Consider the following 19,522-nt stretch of genomic DNA (forward strand, 5'->3'; position numbering starts at 1 on the left):
ACCGGCAACGGAAATTCATCTTCTGTGAAAATTTCAACTGTCTAGCTATCACGGTTCATGCGATACAGCCTGGTGACAGACAGACGGACGGACAGACGGACAGACGGACAGACAGACAGACAGACAGACAGACAGACGTACAGACGGACAGCGGAGTCTTAGTAATAGGGTCCCGTTTTTACCCTTTGGGTACGGAAAAGACCAGCATTTAATTACTTAAATGTAGCTACAAATAATCGCTGTCGTATCCTTTTTGGAAATATATGGGAACGTTCAATTGGATTACTATGGGGTCAGGATTCGTTTGACCTGCACAAAGACACGACTTCAATATTTTTTGTAAAATTCTAAAATAACAATACAGGGTATATAATAATTGGTGAATACCATACCAAAGTGCATCAGGTGCAACTCAAAAGTGCCGTACGGAGCGCGCCGGCGCGAACGCATCCGCGCCAGTGCAGCTTTCTGATACTAAAGTGGAGTCCGGCTTCAATTAGAAAAGTTGTTTCCCATTAAGGCTTTGTTTACTCATAGACCGGTCAGGATTTCATACTGGACGTTAGTGAATGAGTTTCATGAATTTATCAAGATCTTTACTGCTACTTTCTTACTGAGCAAGGACATAGAAGCTCGGTGAGGTATGCTAAAATTGAGGTTGTAGAATTTTTGCGGAAAGATATTCGCTGTTAAAATGAAGTTATATTTAAAGTCTAGTAGACTAACAGAAAGTCTTTAAGTATTAACTTTATTTTAACTGAATGAATATTTTATTAAGTAAAGGTGTTCAGATTAAACCATTTGTTTATTTAAATACAGGCTGACCCAAAAGACGTTGACAAAAAAATTAGGAATATATTTCTTACTTGCACGTCTTTTGCAAAATGTCATTAAAATTAAAACTACGAGTACAATAATTTTACTACTTTTATTTTCCAGCTTTGAGTTTGATACGCAAACGTTTGTTAATCAACAATATGCCGCAGTATTTTATTTATAAATGGATGTATTTCTTTGTAAAATGTTACGCTTCATCATAACACACTCTTACTTTCATAAGTAGACAACAATGACTTGCTTACTTCGTAAATACTATACTTTTATGAGGTTATATTTTACATTATAAAACACCAGTAAGTAAATTTTCTTTTTCTATTGTTTTAGCTTTGTAAACTCTTTTCTTTTCTGTGGAACAATGGGTACTTTAATGGTATAACTATGTGATTATTATCAAATTTATCATCAAGTTTTTACAAATAAGGGCGCGATGATTTAGGAAGATTAAGGGAAAAATGTTTTGGCTATCAAAAAGTCATCATGATACTCGTAAAGTACCTACAAATTTTTCACCGCTTATTTTGGTAATTTATTATGACGTTATCTTATTTTCATCAAACTCTTATTTACATAGAGCACATTTTAATCACGAAAACGATGAGGTGGATTAAATAAAAAAATATTAGTCATGTCGACCGTGTTTTGGCGTCTATCCTCCTAAGTCTCAGAGTCATTTTTGCGGTTGCGGTTATGAAACCTTCTTTATTCCATTATACTTAACTAAAATTTCGATTTATTTTTGTCCTTTTAAAAGAACATCGAGACTTAGGTGGCTGTATACATTCCGAAAGCGCTGGTGGCCTAGCAGTAAGAGCGTGCGACTTTCTATCCAAGGGTCGCGGGTTCAAACCCTGGCTCGTACCAATGAGTTTTTCGATACTTATGTACGAAATATCATTTGATATTTACCATTCGCTTTTCGGTGAAGGAAAACATCGTGAGGAAACCGGAGTAATCCCGATAAGGCCTAGTTTACCCTCTGGGTTGGAAGGTTAGATGGCAGTCGCTTTCGTAAAAACTAGTGTCTACGCCAATTCTTGGGATAATTTGTCAAGCGTACCCTGAGCCATGACAAAAATGGCGGGATAACGCGAGGAAGAAGATACATTCCGTCGCTGATTGTACTAATTTATTTGGAGAGATTTCGGATGATGAAATTGTACACCTCGTTATCCAATTCTAACCTTAAATTATACATAACTGCTTTCACTGCAGTATTACGTTAATTATATGTATAGTTAACATAATTATAATCAGAATCACATAAACTTAAACTATTACGTAATCAAAGGGAAACGTGCGTTTTCTATACATTTAAATATAAATTTGATATCGATCTACAAATTATACTTTGCTCGTTAAGATGTTATACAAGATTATAATTTATTACATGTGTTGATGTCTAAGTATTTGAATTAAAAGTATGTCTAATTAGGGAGAGTCACCCTCAGATATTATGATATAGCGGAGCGGCCAAGATGATCAAAAATATCTAAACATGCACTTTAACATCTTATTTAATAATTCAGGCTTTGATCAGGTATTTATGAACACCTTGGCCGCTACGATGTATCTGATGGTGACTGTAAATTTTGAGTGTTTTAGTGGCTTTGCGTTAAAAGGCTATGTTCATGAGCAGATTCCAAAACCCCTTTGGCTTGATATCTGACATTGAGAGACCAATATTATATGGGAAACAGATCGAATAACTAAACTCGAATGGTTTAATTTCTTGACTGTATCTAGTAAAACCAATTTCCACGTGGAAAAATTTTTGGAAACGTGAGATGTTTCCAAAACTCCTCCTTCTCTTTTCCTTTATTTCATGTGATTCATCACTGAAATTTCTGAGAACTTTTTCAGCTTTTAACTTTCCGCAACTTTAAGTTTCCAGTTTGTAGATATTAGATACCTACCACTTCTTTTTGTCCAATATTCCGCAGTGTCTCAAGACGAAAGTCTTCGACCAGTGTGTGTTGCCAGTGATAACATATGGAACTGAAACGTGGCCGCTTACTGTGTGCCTCATAAGAAGGCCAAAGTCACCCAAAGGGCAATAATGAGGAGGGATATGCTTGGAGTCTCTCTGCGTGATCGCATCACAAATGTGGCCATCCGCAGCAGAATCAAAGTAACCGGTGTAGCCCTCCGAATCGCTAAACTTAAGTGGCAGTGGGCGGGGAAAATTGCTCGTAGAACCGATGGCCGTTGGGGCGGAAAGGTTCTCGAGTGGCGACCACGTACCGGAAGGCGCAGCGTGGGTAGACCCGCACAAGGTGGACTGACGACCTGGTTAAGGTCGCAGGAGGCCGCTGGATGCGGGTGGCGCAAGACCGGTCATTATGGCACTCTTTGGGGGAGGCCTATGTCCAGCAGTGGACGTCCTCTGGCTGATATGATGATGATGATGATGATGACCACTAACTTAAGTGATTTGTATCTTTAAACGTAATTATCCCAATAATTTCAACAAAAACCTTGACATTGCTTTAAAATGACCGAACCAATTGCGATAGTACTCGAAACAGTGGGGTCATTGACTCTGTTTACGTCCAGTGAATGCAGTTATCTTCTTTTTCATTTTATTTGAGCTCGAACGTAACCGTTTATTTCTAGGTCTCGAGCCACGTTTGTTTGTTTACATACTTTTGTAGTATTTCAAACATTTTGTTCGTTTCGGTACATACTCCTATTTGCATTAGACAAGTGGTTAGTCGAGACTAATTTCATATGGAACTGGGTGTTAGAATGTGATCAATAATTTCTCTTCTTCTCAGTCGTGCACTCTTGTCACAATCATTCAGTTAGTTAGTTTACATTATTTATGCATTCATTATACTGCTTTCATTCATCCACTCAAGGGTGGTTTAAAACGTTTGTACGGGAAGAATGTAAGCTCTAGCGTCTCTAGTCCCTTAATTTGTCGCCAAAGCTATTACTGTACTATGTAACTATGATTATAAAATTTATCTTAATTACAGTGGAATCCTAAACTACTTTGAAATCTTTATGTAAGTAATGTTGAATGAAACTCAATAAAATTAACACTTTGATAATTCATAGAATCTACCTCCTCATAATTTCCTAATAATATTATCACTGCAACGCCTGGTAGCTTGGATGCATAGCGTGAACCGTGCGCTGCATTTTGCTATTTTATTGTAACGTATACTCTATCGTAACTTCAGACTGCTTAAAATCTAATTTTATACATATTGTCTTTAATGTCAGTACGTGCTGAGACCCCGCGTACAATTTTGCACAAAATCCACAATCTTTTTGAACTTTTAGTGGAGAACAAAGGGTTCCTATTTCAAAAACAAAACAACTGCTTCTGGGACTCAGGAGGTATGATAAAATGGATAATTTATGAATAAATGTGAAATAGCAATTGAAATATCACAAGGAATTCGCATATAATTTAAAGCTTCTGTTATTGCATACCTAAACCTAAATCCCATATATGCTTTCGGTGCAAATATGTGCTAGTAAATCTTATTATTGTCAGTACATAATAAATTTATCACGCTAAGTTTGCACTGACTTGAATACGTACCCAAAAACCCAAAAACCAAAACGACCTGTCCGCCCTCAAAATACCCAACTGGCGCGAAGTGGCGCAGAATAGGGCAGAGTGGCGCTCTCTTGTGTCAGAGGCCAAGATCCTCTTTAAGTCACTGAGCCAGTAATGTATGTATGTATGTATGAATAATACATACCCAACTCCTTAGTTGACGTGCCACTTGGCTTGAAAACCTAGCGCAGTCAGAGTGTATGTATGTATGTATGAATACATACCCAACTCCTTAGTTGACGTGCCACTTGGCTTGAAAACCTAGCGCAGTCAGAGTCTATTACCTATGTATCAACTCATTATAGTGCTCTTCATTAGGTGCTTTCGCTTTTGAGCACAAACTAAGCTTTTCCACGAATCAAGACAATAGCGTCTTCAGTTTCCATTTTCCAATATCTCTAATTAGCACCCGTCTGCGTCTAATAAATGTTAAGCGAGCGAAAGCTCCTGAAATGCACACTTTACTGGAAAAGGTGTAAGTAGCAGATAATTCAAACACCATATTAGCAGGTACTTCTGTATGTCTTTATTGCCTACAGGTTTAACAGCAATATAAGATTGAATATGTATTGTAATTATGTAAGCTTCTATTAATATTACAACCGGTGGAAGTAAAATTATTCAGGTGCACAACTTTCATTGCAGATGTTGGTAGCACCTAGCTAAAGTTACGTGTTTCATGAAAAAAAACGGACAAGTGCGAGTCGGACTCGCCCACCGAGGGTTCTGTACTTTTTAGTTTTTGTTGTTATAGCTGCAACAGAAATACATAATCTGTGAATGTGAAATTTCAACTGTGTAGCTATCACGGTTCATGAGATACAGCCTGGTGACAGATAGACAGACGGACGGACAGACGGACACTGGAGTCTTCGTAATAAAAGTCCCGTTTTTACCCTTTGGGTACGGAACCCTAAAAATGAACTCACAAAATATTTTCTAAATTATTTATTTCAGGCTAACTCAAATTATTATAATTATATATGCCTGAAATAAAAAATTTGAAATTGAATTTTTGCACTGAACTTCGTTAATCTTAAACTGTAAACTAAAATAGGCGACACATACGAAATAAAAAGTTACCAAGGCCTCTAGTGCCCAGGCTGGGATCGAACTAGCATCTGCATTCGCGGCAGACGCCTTAACCATTATACCACCCGAATCACATGAGGTAAAATTTTCTCGAGTGTATGCAATGTCTTAAATACTGTTGAACTGTCAATTTCTAAGGCGCCCTTTGACCAACTCTTAAGTAAGGTAAAAACAGTATGGTTAATACCTCCTATCCAAATGAATACTTTATTACAAAGACATAAAGTCCACTAAAAGTCAACCATTGCTTATCACACCATCACTCCTACGAGTCCTTGACCAAGAGAAAGTCCGAGCACAAAGGAATTCTCTGCGGCAGTGAATCATCTCGCTGTTGAACTATTTTAAATGCCGCTTTGATATTAACTGATGGATCGAGGGCAACGCTTTTCATATTTTTTATCGTGATCGATACGACACGTGTAGTTAGTGCCTAAAGTTACCTATCTGGCATAGCATGGGTTAAAAAGTTTCGAGAAAACCGGTGCCATTTCTGTAAATAAATGATTTACCTATGCGTATACCTTGTACTTTTCGTAAGCTATGTCGCCTGTGACAACCTCACTTTAATAATTACCTACTAATCAGGATATCCAGGATATGTTTTCAATCCTTAGCCATATTATACATAGTGATTATAATAGGAATATGTCATACTTGGCAAGTTCTACTATTTCTATTACGGGACGAACTCCGACATAATGAAAAACTAATTGACCATCTTTGCTGGTCCGTTATCGATGTTTTTTTTATGGAAGAGGCAATTTTTTTTTTACATTATTAAAAAGTTACTCAGGTGTCATTTATTTTTAATGTCTCAATATGCTTATGGGTTAAAATAAACCAGTAAGGTTAAATCCTGTTAAAAGTTGGGACCTACACATACTTTGACTCACACTAACACAATTTCTTCGTGCCAATTTTCGCACGTATTTTCGGCACAGTGCGGTTCCGCGTTTGCATAATACATGAGCTCGCGTCACTCACATAGCAATGAGTGGTTGAGTAACGAGTATGTGTGCCAGGTTTAGGTTTCTAGCCTTAGTTTAAACAGACGTAACTTTACTCTAATGTCATGTCTTTAACCCATGGAGCGCCCTACACAGACACAGTGTGCTGGTAACTAGTATAGGAGTTCCATACTACGGTAATTCTGGGGCGCTCCAGGGGTTAAGCTTAGAAACAAATTAAAAGTGGATAAAATCACTGTTTTATATGGGACTTGAACTCACAACCCCTGGATCGCTAACCCGTGTGAAGGCGCCCGGGTTGCTAGTGCCAATATAACATTAATAGCATAGTCATGGTATAATGGTCTGATTTTAAAACACCTTTTGGATTCTTGGCGTTCAAAGGCGGTTAAATATCACTCTATTAAAAAAACATAGTAATAATATGAACACATTCGAGTAACCAACAGTTTAATTGATAACATTCGATTACAATTAAGTTATAAATAAATTATTTGACTTGAACACAACAAAATACAAGTAAAACATAATAAATAACATTTTATTAGTAATATTTACATTGTAATAGACGGTTATTATATAAAAGACAGTATGAGATCAAAACGGGAATATATAGACATATGTATAAATAAGATATAATAAAATTATGTAAATCATACTTATGTTAATTTAATACTTTCGATATTTACGTATACAACAATATACTAAATAAATGCAATATTCTATTTACATATGTACATGAAATCGATATTGTTATATTAATCAAACTATACTGTATAAATAATAAATATGTAAATAAAACCATATTAAAAATGAATATTTACATAAAATTCATATACTTACGTAAATACTTGTATATCAACTCTCACATATTATATGTATGTACATAATACACGTAAATATACTAAATATCGCGTATAAAATAAATATTTCAATATATACATAAAACATAAGTTATAAAAATATATAAAAAAATTAAAGCAAATTCCAAAGACTCTCCATAAATACATTCATGCTATTCTCTTACATTACTGTTGGATAACTAACTATTGTGCGTATACAATAAATAGAGTATTCGAGGTACTGTTGACCGCTTGAAGATATCTTCGCTATGTTCATTACATTGTATATTTCATTCCATTGTACCTATTTTGCCATAATCTCGCAGAGACGAATGTAACCTCACTCACACAAAAAAGTTACATTTTAAACACTGACCGAAATCTTTAGAGTTACATTCGAAACTGTAGGATTCCATTTTCAAAACGCTCCGATTCGCACTTGTTTTTCGAATTTTGATATCGAAGCTATCGTGTACTATGTATTAGTTGTATATGTTAGACGTTTGTTCCTTATTGCACGCTTAAATAACTTTTTGGTGGGTTTGATTGGCTACTGGGACGGGGCGTACGCGTTGTATGCTAAGTCCTGGGATTTCTCGAGCGACCTGGAATGAAAAAAAAAATCATAACGTATTTGAAGTAAGTAGATAACATTGTATACCTAAGGTCGTAGGTATAGGTAGAGATAAGTAAATTAAAGGATGACCCAAAAATACATTGTAATTATTTTTACTAAGTATGTCATCCCGTAAATTCCTATAATTTAAAACACTGTATATGTAACATTTTCTTTTGTAATTTTGTATCCCCTTCGAAGGTGTTATAAGGGGTATTTCGTAAGGCTTTGCTTACCAAAGCCGTTTCTCTCTAAAACCCTTTCATTTGGCTTTTTAAGCGCTTCATAATACTAGTAAGCAATTCTCTTTCCAAATGTTGTGCAGTCCTCTTGACGTGGTATCGTTTAACGCTTATGCCATTTACAATTATAGCTTCATAAAAATTTAGGCCCTCATTGATTTTGTATGGCGTTTGTGGGTTATCTGTTTAGAATCATATTTTCTGAAGTATACGTGTCAATGTAGGATTTTTTTTAGTTGACTCATTTGGATACCTTAGGTTGTCTGAATTTGCTGTTATACGACTCGTTGCAAGACATTATTCGAGAGACTTTATAAGATATTATTCGAAGCCTGATATACACTTGTTATCGACACACACACATTGAAAGTCGTATAAAATTCTATCACGAAAAATTTCTTGAAGTCAAATAATAAAAAAACACGACATGACATAATAACTAGCCTTTTAAATCTAGTGGGGGTTCAGGGCACGAAACTTGATGTGGCCCAAGGACCTAGTTACGATTTCAAAGCTTATTTTCTTCCAGCAAATAAATTAAACGAGAACAAATATTTCAATGTGATGATGTCATCATGTTGATGTCATTTGTACAATGGAGTGAATAAGAATTGTGTTATTGCATTATTATACAAGAGTACAATCGTATATCGGTACAAACCCCAATCGAAAATTAACCGTTATACAAGTTCTATGAAAAGTCACATCATTATCTAAATAACTAGGTATATTATCTCACTTTCAATTGGCATTTTCTATAAACAATTGTCATTTAGCTAGGCCCCTAGAACATACTTAGACCATACATACATAGACCAAAATAGCTATAATTTCTATGAAATTGTGACGATAAAATAACACTTGCACAGTTCGCTGTCAACTTTGCTTGGTCTAACTAACATGATTGTGATAGTGTAATTGTACTTTCAGACCTCTCTTCACTCGGACTAGTTTACTCTAAAGGGTTACCAGTTCGCCCACAGATTACCAATTCGCCGGACGATACCAGCCTGTCAGTTGTTTGGAGCTGTCAAATTTTGCGTTTAACTGACAGGCTGATATCGTCCGGCGAACTGGTAATCAGTGGGCACCTCAAAACCTTGATACCGACCTGCTCCATCCAGATCCTCCATGTCCAGCAGAAACGACGACCTCATGAGCCTCATGACCGCCCCCCGACGGCGACAGGAGCTTCTTCAGCCCAATGATACCCGCCAGCACCAGCGCCAGCTTCGACACGATGAGGGCCTTGCCCGCGAGCAGCGCTAGGGCACCGAAGGCTAGGGGCACCATCATGCCCCCGATGAGGAGGGGGATGGCCAAGAGGGGGGCGAGCTTCTTCCTCCTGCTGCGGCCTTCTTCGAATGCGCGCGCAAGGTCATTGCCGGCCGGGAATTTGATCTGGAATTTAATTTTTTTTGGTTTAAAAGATAGTAGTAAAAATATTGTGTCCTATACAGGGTGGCCAAGAAATAAGTGCATTCCCGTTGCCAAAGAGGTTTTGGGATTAAACTGAGCAACTTTTAGTATGGGACCAACCCCGAAATCGCGAACAAAAAATTTGGCTGTTTCATACATTTTGGCTGGTCCATTTTCTATGGGAGGGTAAATTTCTTTTTCGCTATTTCGAGGTGTCACATTTTTGGGTAATATGCGCACATGTTTATAAACGCTGCCTTTCTCGTCGCATAATAATTGATTGTCCTAATGTAATGTTACGTATAAAACTCTTTTTGCATAATTTTTCTCCAGCTGAAACAGAAAGTATTTACGAAAATATTTGCATAGGATTTGTGGTAGTTTCAGCACAATAACAATTATGCGAAATGAGTTTTATGCGTAACATAACATTAGGACAATCAATTATTAGGCGACCCAAATATAATTTATAGACCCGTTTCATCATCATCTGAAGCATTACAGCCGCGGATGGGCCTCAGCCTGGTCAATCAAGACTCTCCATTCCGATTTATTTGTGGCCTTCCTTCTCCAACTTTTTCCTGTTGTCCTGGTATACGCCGTCCAACTATATAGACCCGTAGGGAAACCTATATATTATTTTTTTAAGAACGCCTAATGAGAATATCTGGGGATTAAGGGCCGGCACACATACCCACGATACGACGTCGTATCGTGGGACGACGCGACGTCGTCTCACGTTGCGACGTCGTGTAACGTTGCGACGTCGTGTCGTAGAAATCTACGACGTCGTATCGTGGGCACTATACGACGTCGTGTCACGTTGCAACGTCGTGTCGTAGAAACCTACGACGTCGTATCGTGAGCACTATACGATGCCGTATAACGTTGCGATGTCGTGTCGTAAAAACCTACGACGCAAACTATAAGTAAACTTTCTGCGACTTCTTAGAAGTAATAGCAGCAAAGAAGAACATGTCTGTTGCAACCCTCATATCTTGATTAACTGCGATAGTTTTTTTACATTTGCAACGTCATGGTTGGTAGTAACATGCCGTAAATGTTACCATGGTTACCAGTATAATTTAACACTGGGTTAACGGATTAACCACTTAACCCCGGGTTAGTGGGATGGTGCAAGTGGCCCTTAATGGTAGAGTGTGCAGATAAATGAAAATAGCTAGGTACACTAGGTACTTACTTCTGTATGAAGAAGATTTAAAGTTTTGAAAACAAAAAATTACAGTTGTCTATTACACAAATATTGAATTACTTGTATTAAACGATTTTACACAAATAATGCAATATTTGTAGAAAATTCTTAATGAATAATTTTCTACGATTCATATTTTATTGACACATATGGTGATTTATATGTTATGAAAGACGTGACAAATAGACGGACGGACAGAGTCATAAGGGTTTTTTTGTACGGAACCACCTTTTTGGTACGAAACCCTAAAAGCATAATATGTATTAAGAATAGCGCAAAAATTTATGCATGTAGTGACTGTTTACCGTCATTGCCATTATCTACTTGACCCTTTGCGAGCTGTCTTGCGAGTTGCGAGCCCAATCAAATGGTCACGCCATTATGAAAAAAAAAACAACGGGTTGCACTCCGGAAGTGCCAACAGAAGTGAAAACTCAATGACTAGTCCAAAATGTCTGCAGCACTATGTATAATTGACCCATCCTCCTTTATATTGAAAAACTTTAGTTTCGAAATTGCTGGTCAGTGAGCTTGTTTAAAATTCGAAATTCTAATTTGTAGCGTTAATTGTTTAAAATTCGAATAGAAATTGTAAAGTTACCTTGCAGACCTCGCATCTAAATATATTTGGTTATGATATTTTGCGTTTTATTCGCCAGTACTGGAGTTCCTTTTCATTAGCGATTTCATCAAGTTGTAGCTTTATTGAATTATATTTGAGTGATATAAAGTTAGACTGTAATTGTGAGATCCTCGTATTTCAACCCGTACAAGATTAGAACCTTTTTCATGTAATGTCATTGAGTTTTTCTTTATTGATTTAAATACCATCTAAATGAGTGGCCATCTAAACGTTACGGTCACGTGATCGCCTTACGCTGTCTCGAGTTTATCATTTTTTCCCCACCTCAAAAAGTGCCCAGCGCCGCTAAAGAAGTTTGCACTTCAAAAAGTGCCGGGACTTGTAGTATGAAGGCATATGACATATGAGTATAATTATTAATATGTTGTGCTAACGGTACTTTCGAATCGTAGTCTGATTGTGGTCGACTAATACTACGATACGATATCGTGTCGTGAATCATTCAATTTACATCGTGGATTTCCACGTTACGGCGCCGCAACGTGACACGACGTCGTAAAATGCCCAGACACGACGTCGCATTGTGCTGCGACACGATGTCGCAACGTGAGACGATGTCGCGTCGTCTCACGATACGACATCGTATCGTGGGTATGTGTGTTGGCCCTAAGAATCATATTTTCAACTTCCCTATTGTATGAGCTGTTTAGAAAGAAGATGAAGTTTTAAGCAATCCATATTTTTTCTTTTTTATTTTCATAAATGAGTTATACAAAAATACTAAACGACAGAAAATAGTTCATACCAAACTAGTTTATAAAGTTAAATATTATAATTCTATTTTGAAATAAGTACAAAGAACAATAATTTTAACAGACCAGTAATAAATAAATAAATAATAAATAAATAAAAATTGAACCGAAAACATGACATGTAACGCTTACTTCCTTCCCTACTGCAACTACGGAAGAAGAAAGCATGTCCCACGTATGTAATTCAGCATCGATGTACATCAAAATGAACACGATACCTAACATGCTACATTGAAAATGAGATCCGGATGTTACGACCAACCAATTCCGGAATTTTTCACACGCAATGATAACATGAAAGGTATTGTGTATAGAAATTGGGCTCATTAAGTAATAAACGCAATATTTACGTATTTCCGTAGTTATCGGTGGTTATGAGCGCGAACACTTGATTTGCATATGTTGTGTGGTCGACGCTGAAAAGCGGAATTCTAAAGCAGAACAGTTCACCTTCAGACATTACCCGAAAATCACCCGACTATAGTCCAGTACTATAACTATTATTGTTCACAAGTTCAACACGTAATTAAGTATCAATACCAATTTTCCTTTTTGGTTTATTCTAAGTTTTTTCTCCCATTTATGAAATTATTCCTCACAACTCTATGTCATTAAAAGCTACATAAATATGCATGAAAATTTTCGGCTTCATCGGAAACCAGGAAATGAGTCAAATTTTACTTGGAAGATTTGATCACAGACCGACACACGGACAAGGGGACAGGTGAAACTAAATAAAAGCTTGTAATATACCCAAATGACGATAGGTTAAAGGTCATAGCTTTGGCACAAGTTTTGTGGTGCTCTTGTATGGAGTACCTATAATATTTAAAAAGTTCCTGATCTGACGACAATAAGAAAAATGGTAGTATTTCAAATAAATAATAAATCACAAAAAGTTCACGATGAATTCTCAAACTTTTCTTTCGAAATTTTATAGTCAGTTAAAAAGGACAACGAATAGAAAACCGATGAGACTGAAAACAAACCCCTTTAATAGTAGAAGTGTCTCTGATTAGCCGACAATGAGACCAATTACAGGCCATTTCTTCAACAAAAAACCTCACTTTTGACAATAACATAATAATATCAGTATCATATCGGAAACAGATAGAATAACTAAAACTCGAATTGGCCTAATAGTCTTCTAAACAAAAAACATATCAAAAAGAACTAACTAACTAATATGGCTCAGCGACCCGAAGATAGACTTGGGCTCCGAAACGAGAGCACACCACTTTTCCCGATCCTGCGCCGTTTTCTGCCAATTACCTACTTATAGGATTGGTAAAAATCCAAAGAGATAACGAAAAATTTTCAACTTCTTTTTAAAATTTATAGTCAGTTAAAAAGGACAGGGATGTCAGCGATGAATAGAAAACACATGAGACTAGAAACGACAGATAACCGCTCATTAATGCACACGCATTAGCTAATTAGAAAGAAACTGTTACCAATGCCCAAGTGGGTCGGTGCAAGAAAACTGTTTAATAGAGTGTGGCATTAAAAAAAAGTGAAGATGCATTAATTGGTGAAGATGCACCGTGAAAGCGGTCACGGTGCGTCGCCGCGCGGCATGCATGTTTTTCTGAAGAGATAAATAATTCGATCTGTGATTGATGTTGGTTATTTATAAATAGAGTAACGTTGACCACCACAGTAACGTTGTTGAAACTAACTACTATTACCATTGAGATAAAAGACTTTGTTAGTTCATATAAAAATTGTGTACCTATTTGTCCTGTCCCTAACAGGTATAGGAGTCATCAAAACTTGCATATAAAAAAATCTAGTTCTTGTTCGCCTTCAAGTTTAATCAATATCCTATTTTAAGTAAGGTTAACTGAAAAGCTTGTACTTATTAACCTAAATGTTGAAAATTTAAGTTGTATGAAAAAATGCAAATTATTGTTAAAAACCCTCTTAACGCTCAGTTACTTGTTCTATCATATTAACTTTCATCTTTTATTTATTATCTTTCTTTTAATTTTAACGACTGTGACAGTTTTATCTCCAACTATTTACTTAAGTGATTATAATGTTACTTCCTTTTGCCCGCTGTATGTAACTTTACTGTCTACGTTGATAAGATCACGCACACAGTATGGCATGATTCGCATTAAAAATATATTCCCCTCAATATAACTACTGTTATGAACATTATAGCTTCTGATATTCTCTTGCTCACTCTTACTGCTACTGAAGGAGATACAAGATACGTGATGTGCCCAATGCTAATAGAATAGCCGAAGAAAAGGTAGGAACTTGTCAAATACGATTTCTTATAAAGAAATAAACTATTGATCGCTTTAGAACCCAAATAAGTACGCTTACAGGATTTCTATGACAAGTTGAAACTTTTTTTGAGTTGTCTTTTTCATAAATGGAAATTTGCTTGACAAGTTTTAAGGACTTTATCAACATTTTGCAATTCACACCTACCTACTACCTTCCTATTATTACCTTCATGATTTGTTGAGTCTAAAAACAACTACTAATAAGTCCTCTCATTATTAACACTAGGTGAGCTTTTTATAGGTGCGCTTTTACTGATTTATATTTCATGTGAAGGGTTTTTTTATAAATTGTATGTAGATTATTCATTTATAGTAGTTCAATTAGAACTCGACTCATGACATGAACCCGCCCTCAACACTGTCTATCCAATCACCATCAGATATAAAGGAGCCGGCACGATATGAAGTATAACTTAAAATTTTTGAACAGAAAAATTAAGTGATAGGTACTTATACTAATACCTTGATAATAAAGGCTTGCGCAGGAAGCCTAACCAAGTGGCAACCGTTGATAGAAAATAGTAATAAAAACTTGAAAAATTTATGAAAAGATAACGTCACTTTATGGTGCAGACTTCTGGCCGAAGTGTGTGGTATTTCGGCGGTTCCTTGGGAATCTACCGAATCAGGTGACGCAACAAAAAACTGTGTTAACGTTATTTAGCTTTAAATCACCGTACGCTGTCTTGAACTAACCGTACAACGTTAGTCGTATTACCTTGCTCCTAATACTTTGATACTGGCGAAATAGTCCCGCTGGACTGAAGCCATAATTTTAAAAGAATGAATGACACTTTTGACACTAACAGATCAGTATCATAACTATCATATATTATTGAAAAAAGATTGAATCTAAAACTCGAATTGGCCTTTTAGTTCCCGATGATATTGAGGATGGTATTAGATTTTAGATTTTTTATTGCATCCCTCATCTCGAAACATTTTTACTTTTCGATTGTCATTAGTCGACAAATGCTTGTCGTCTTGGTTACAGCCCCTGATTGCGGGCACTGTGGCAGTTCTAATACCCGATAGTGACTGTATAAGGATTTAGAGCATTAGTATGTGACACAGCACGTGACATAGTATGGACCGCATACCTAGCTTTCGCTATCTACTTATAACTGACATTTGCATCTATGCCATTAGCTGTCACGACACGTTTAAATGAATTGCAGATGGAGTTAATAATATATATTTTAGCAAAAAAATTCTAGCGTAGAGCTTTACGGTATTCAGATATAACGTTGGTGCATTTTATGAGTATGTTGCAAAATAGATTGTTTTGTGACTTCGTTTTTATCTGCGACGGTAAAAGCTTATATTGCCATATTGTAATAATAGGTCTTTTTAATCCAATGAGAAATGTTTAATAAGTCGTGTCTGATATATTAGTTTTTAGTCCTTTTTTTAATAAAAGTTAAGATTTTCGTTATATTATAAAGATTATTATTTTCTTTAGAGATTTCCGAATACACTAATTTGTTATTAATATTATGTTCTGCATGACAAAACGTCGAAGATTACCCAATTCTATTATTTTAACGGTTCACTTATTTTATTTTTTTAAAGTTACGAAATTACTTTCTTTACTACGTTCTACGTTATACTACTGTTACGCACATTATGTCATATGTCATTAAAATCTTTATACCATCAATCATTTTGTTTAATAGCTCACGTGATATGAATACCAATGTTCTCTATTGTGTGTAACAAAATGTAGAAATTAATTACACAGTACTTTGACTCCCTCTGTAAACCACATAAGTACATGAGCTATATACTAGTGCCGTATGAAACTAAATAATGCAGTAAGAAAACAGACTGTAAGTATTTAGGTAGACAGCAACTTGACAATGGCAAGTAATATAACTTCGTCTATTTTTCTCCTCCATTTAACATTCCAGACTAAGGTTAAATATAGATCTTGAAGCTTTACTTTGTAACAGTTAACGTTTAGTTAGTATTAATGTATAATAAAACTCTAGTGCCTATGCCAATTCTCGGGATTAGTCGCCAAGCGGACCCCAGGCACCCATGACCCGTGGCAAACGCAAAGATAACACGAGGAAGATGATGAGTATTATTTTATAATGGCGCTATTCATAAACGACTGTCAATTTTAACAAGCCCTTGATAATCGTTGTCTTTATCTGTCATTTTGACATTTGTGCTTGATAGAAAGGGACAAAATTTTACATAGGTTTACAAGGTTTTACAAATAAGGGGTAATATTACTTATAAGTACCTATATAATTTGTCATCACTTGTATTACTTATTTTGAAAATTAATCAATAAGTATGAAATTAAATAAGTTTTTGTTCTGAGTTATGGTACTGATTAAGTTGTTACTCTTGTGATAGTTGTAATCCACGCTCAATTCTATTATGTAATATAGTTAAGTCTCGAGTGCAATTCAAGTGACATTGACATTGTTAAATGAATGAGTATCAGTGTGCCGTTTTTACAGATTTGAAATAAATTTAATGATCATAATTAAAGTTTGAAGTACATATAAACATTATATACATCGTAACTCCTGACCTAAAATATGATCCTGTCATCAATTTTGATTTATAAATAATTTAACTATGCTTTTAACATTTTGGACGCCAATGACCGATATATCCGCACCGCGGGTCCTACGCCAAAGACCGATTAATCAGTCACAGATTACAGAGCAACATAGACCTACGTGCATATGCATAAAGTTCAATTTCAGTTTTGACATTTCGGTTACGTGGCGTCCGAGTGACATCTTTTGTGTTTGACACGGCGTCGAAAAGGATAAATAAAATAAAATATCGGACTGTTGGTAAAAAATAATTAACAGGTAAGATCTCCAGGGTCGGATACGGAACAGAATGACTAAAATTTGTTTATTAAAACTCAAATAGACTTAATGCAACCATTAAAATAAAATAAAAAGTATTGAATAAATATATAAATTGACCATGAACCAGATGGTGATTCGAGAAAAAAATCTTAAGTATTCGATAAATTAAGCCGCGGAATAAATAAAAAAAACGAATTATAAAAAAAACTTTAAGTAATAAAACTGGAACAGAAAGTAGGTCAAGTAAAGCGGGTGAAAATAATAATCCTTTAAACTAAACACGAGAATAAAAGTAATAGATTAAATTGATATTCGTTAAAATATAATAAACGTAATTGTAAGAACCTAACACGATAAATATTTAAATAAATATGTCAAAGAAAGAAGTCAAGTGACAGTTGAGTTGTGAGTCCAATTTTACCACCAAATTAAAAGGTCAGATTGTGACAAGCTGAACAAATTTACCTGGACTGTATGAGACTGCATGAATCCAACGATTTTGTCCAGGATAAGATGGTCCAAGGAGCTCTCATCAAGACCTCTCGGAAGCGCCTCCTCAACTTCCTCGACCTTGGCATCCTTATCCTTCGTTATCGTCACACCGCTCATCAGGGATACTTCCTCACTCTCCGATATCCTGTTCAATGCCTTCGCCAGTTTCACTTTCAAGCATGTCCCGATGTCTCCACCGCTGCAATCTTTATACGTTTCATACGCAACTTTAAGGTCACCCAAAATAGTATCATCTGAACTTCTGCCTTCTTCCAATGTGTTTTGATTGGTGCTTGCTGTCCGTGCACTGACTGCGACAGCCAGGGTCAATACAAGGAGGTAGTGTGGTACCATTTTGGTGTTCTCTCCGATGGCGGTATGGACTATGTTAAAAACTAGAGCAGTTGTAGCACTTATATGCGCTTCGAGTCACGGTACAGTGGGCGAAGCTAAGAGGGATGCATCAATGTACGATGCAGTTGGTTGCAGTTTTAGTGTTTAAAACCGAAATGCAGTAAGTTTGTAGGCGATGTGTATCGGTTTGGTTCGTTGGAGTTTTGAGCAGGGGAGTTACAAATGAAAGAAATAACGTTAGATAATAATACTTTGCTGTTGATCCGTTTACTACTGATGATATATAACTAAGCCGGATGTTAAATGGTACAAAATTAACAACTTCCTTCGGGGATTGCTAATTTCTTAAATATTAGCACGTAGGTAGTTTAAAGTGTGTGTTATTTTTCAATTCATTTGATTTTTGGAGGAGGAGTTTGTCTGACTCACACATAAAAGTATTTAGGTACTTTAGCACTGAAATAAATAATAAATATTCATAACGACGCAACTAAGTCAAAATCCTAATTACTTGCAGCGGGATTATGATCATCCTCCTTTAACAAACTTAGTTTATACAAATTTGCAACAAGTGGAAGATTTCTTCTAAAACTATCTTAGCATTTCTGACTCAGTCAAAAATATATTTAGTTTTAAGTAGGTACATTTTTTGGAAGCTGAAATAACTTTTTTTGCTGTAAAAAATATTATATAAATAACAAATGTGCATTAGCAGTGTATCACTCAGTGATACACAACATTGACAACACAAATCTGGCGCTTACGACCATTTCAATAACCAAGCGGAGTTTACCGGAATCAATCATTTGGCCTCTCAGCTCACGTTCCTAACAATTCATTTTGAGCTTCTTCACAAACATGCTAAAGTCGATAATTCCTTGAGTCGTTTGCCAGAAATTGGCTTGAAATTATAGTGTAGGTTACAGATATATCGCTTGTTAAGAATGATTATCATTTGATTGATTACTTGAAATGGGTTATGATTTATTTGAAATGGTTGACCTAGTTATACAGAATTTACTGGCCTAGATTTTTCTTACAGAAGGAAATTAATATCAGTAGTAGCCACGGTCTCGATTCCTCCAACTCATTTTGTATATTTTTTCTCAAAAATGTCCGGAAGGGTGGACTTTGCTGATTAAAAATTAGATGGCGTAATGTTTTTTATAGTCAATTCAAATATATTTAGCGACAAAAATATTGCATACAAACATGAAATTATTATCAAAAGCGAAAGCTTAGATCCTAATCAACCAACGATATCAACAAACAGCGACATTTTTATCTGTATTTGAAACAAAATAAGTGTTTTAGGCTGTAAATTACACATGCATGATT

The 19,522-nt window shown here is 35.8% G+C and overlaps 1 protein-coding gene across 1 annotated transcript; it reads right to left on the reverse strand.

Moving 5' to 3' along the window:
* Positions 1-7,357: 7,357 nt before the first annotated feature.
* Positions 7,358-18,483, reverse strand: LOC134801245 (uncharacterized). The gene is made up of 3 exons (XM_063773777.1): positions 17,804-18,483; positions 9,286-9,575; positions 7,358-7,921 (listed from the first exon to the last, which is right to left on the reverse strand). The coding sequence occupies exons 1-3, from the start codon at positions 18,182-18,184 to the stop codon at positions 7,867-7,869; spliced, it is 726 nt and encodes a 241-aa protein (XP_063629847.1). The 5' UTR covers positions 18,185-18,483; the 3' UTR covers positions 7,358-7,866.
* Positions 18,484-19,522: the final 1,039 nt, after the last annotated feature.

This window comes from Cydia splendana, chromosome 21 (assembly GCF_910591565.1).
Source record: "Cydia splendana chromosome 21, ilCydSple1.2, whole genome shotgun sequence".
NCBI lineage: Eukaryota > Metazoa > Arthropoda > Insecta > Lepidoptera > Tortricidae > Cydia > Cydia splendana.

Bases quoted from the DNA above. Each gene is read 5' to 3' on its own strand.
- LOC134801245 (XM_063773777.1), bottom strand. From the start codon at position 18,184: ATGGTACCACACTACCTCCTTGTATTGACCCTGGCTGTCGCAGTCAGT. The intron at 9,576-17,803 runs GTAAATTTGTTC...ATTAAATTCCAG, and splicing joins TGCAGTCTCATACAGTCCAG to ATCAAATTCCCGGCCGGCAA. The intron at 7,922-9,285 runs GTCGGTATCAAG...TTTTCATTCCAG, and splicing joins GGAGGATCTGGATGGAGCAG to GTCGCTCGAGAAATCCCAGG.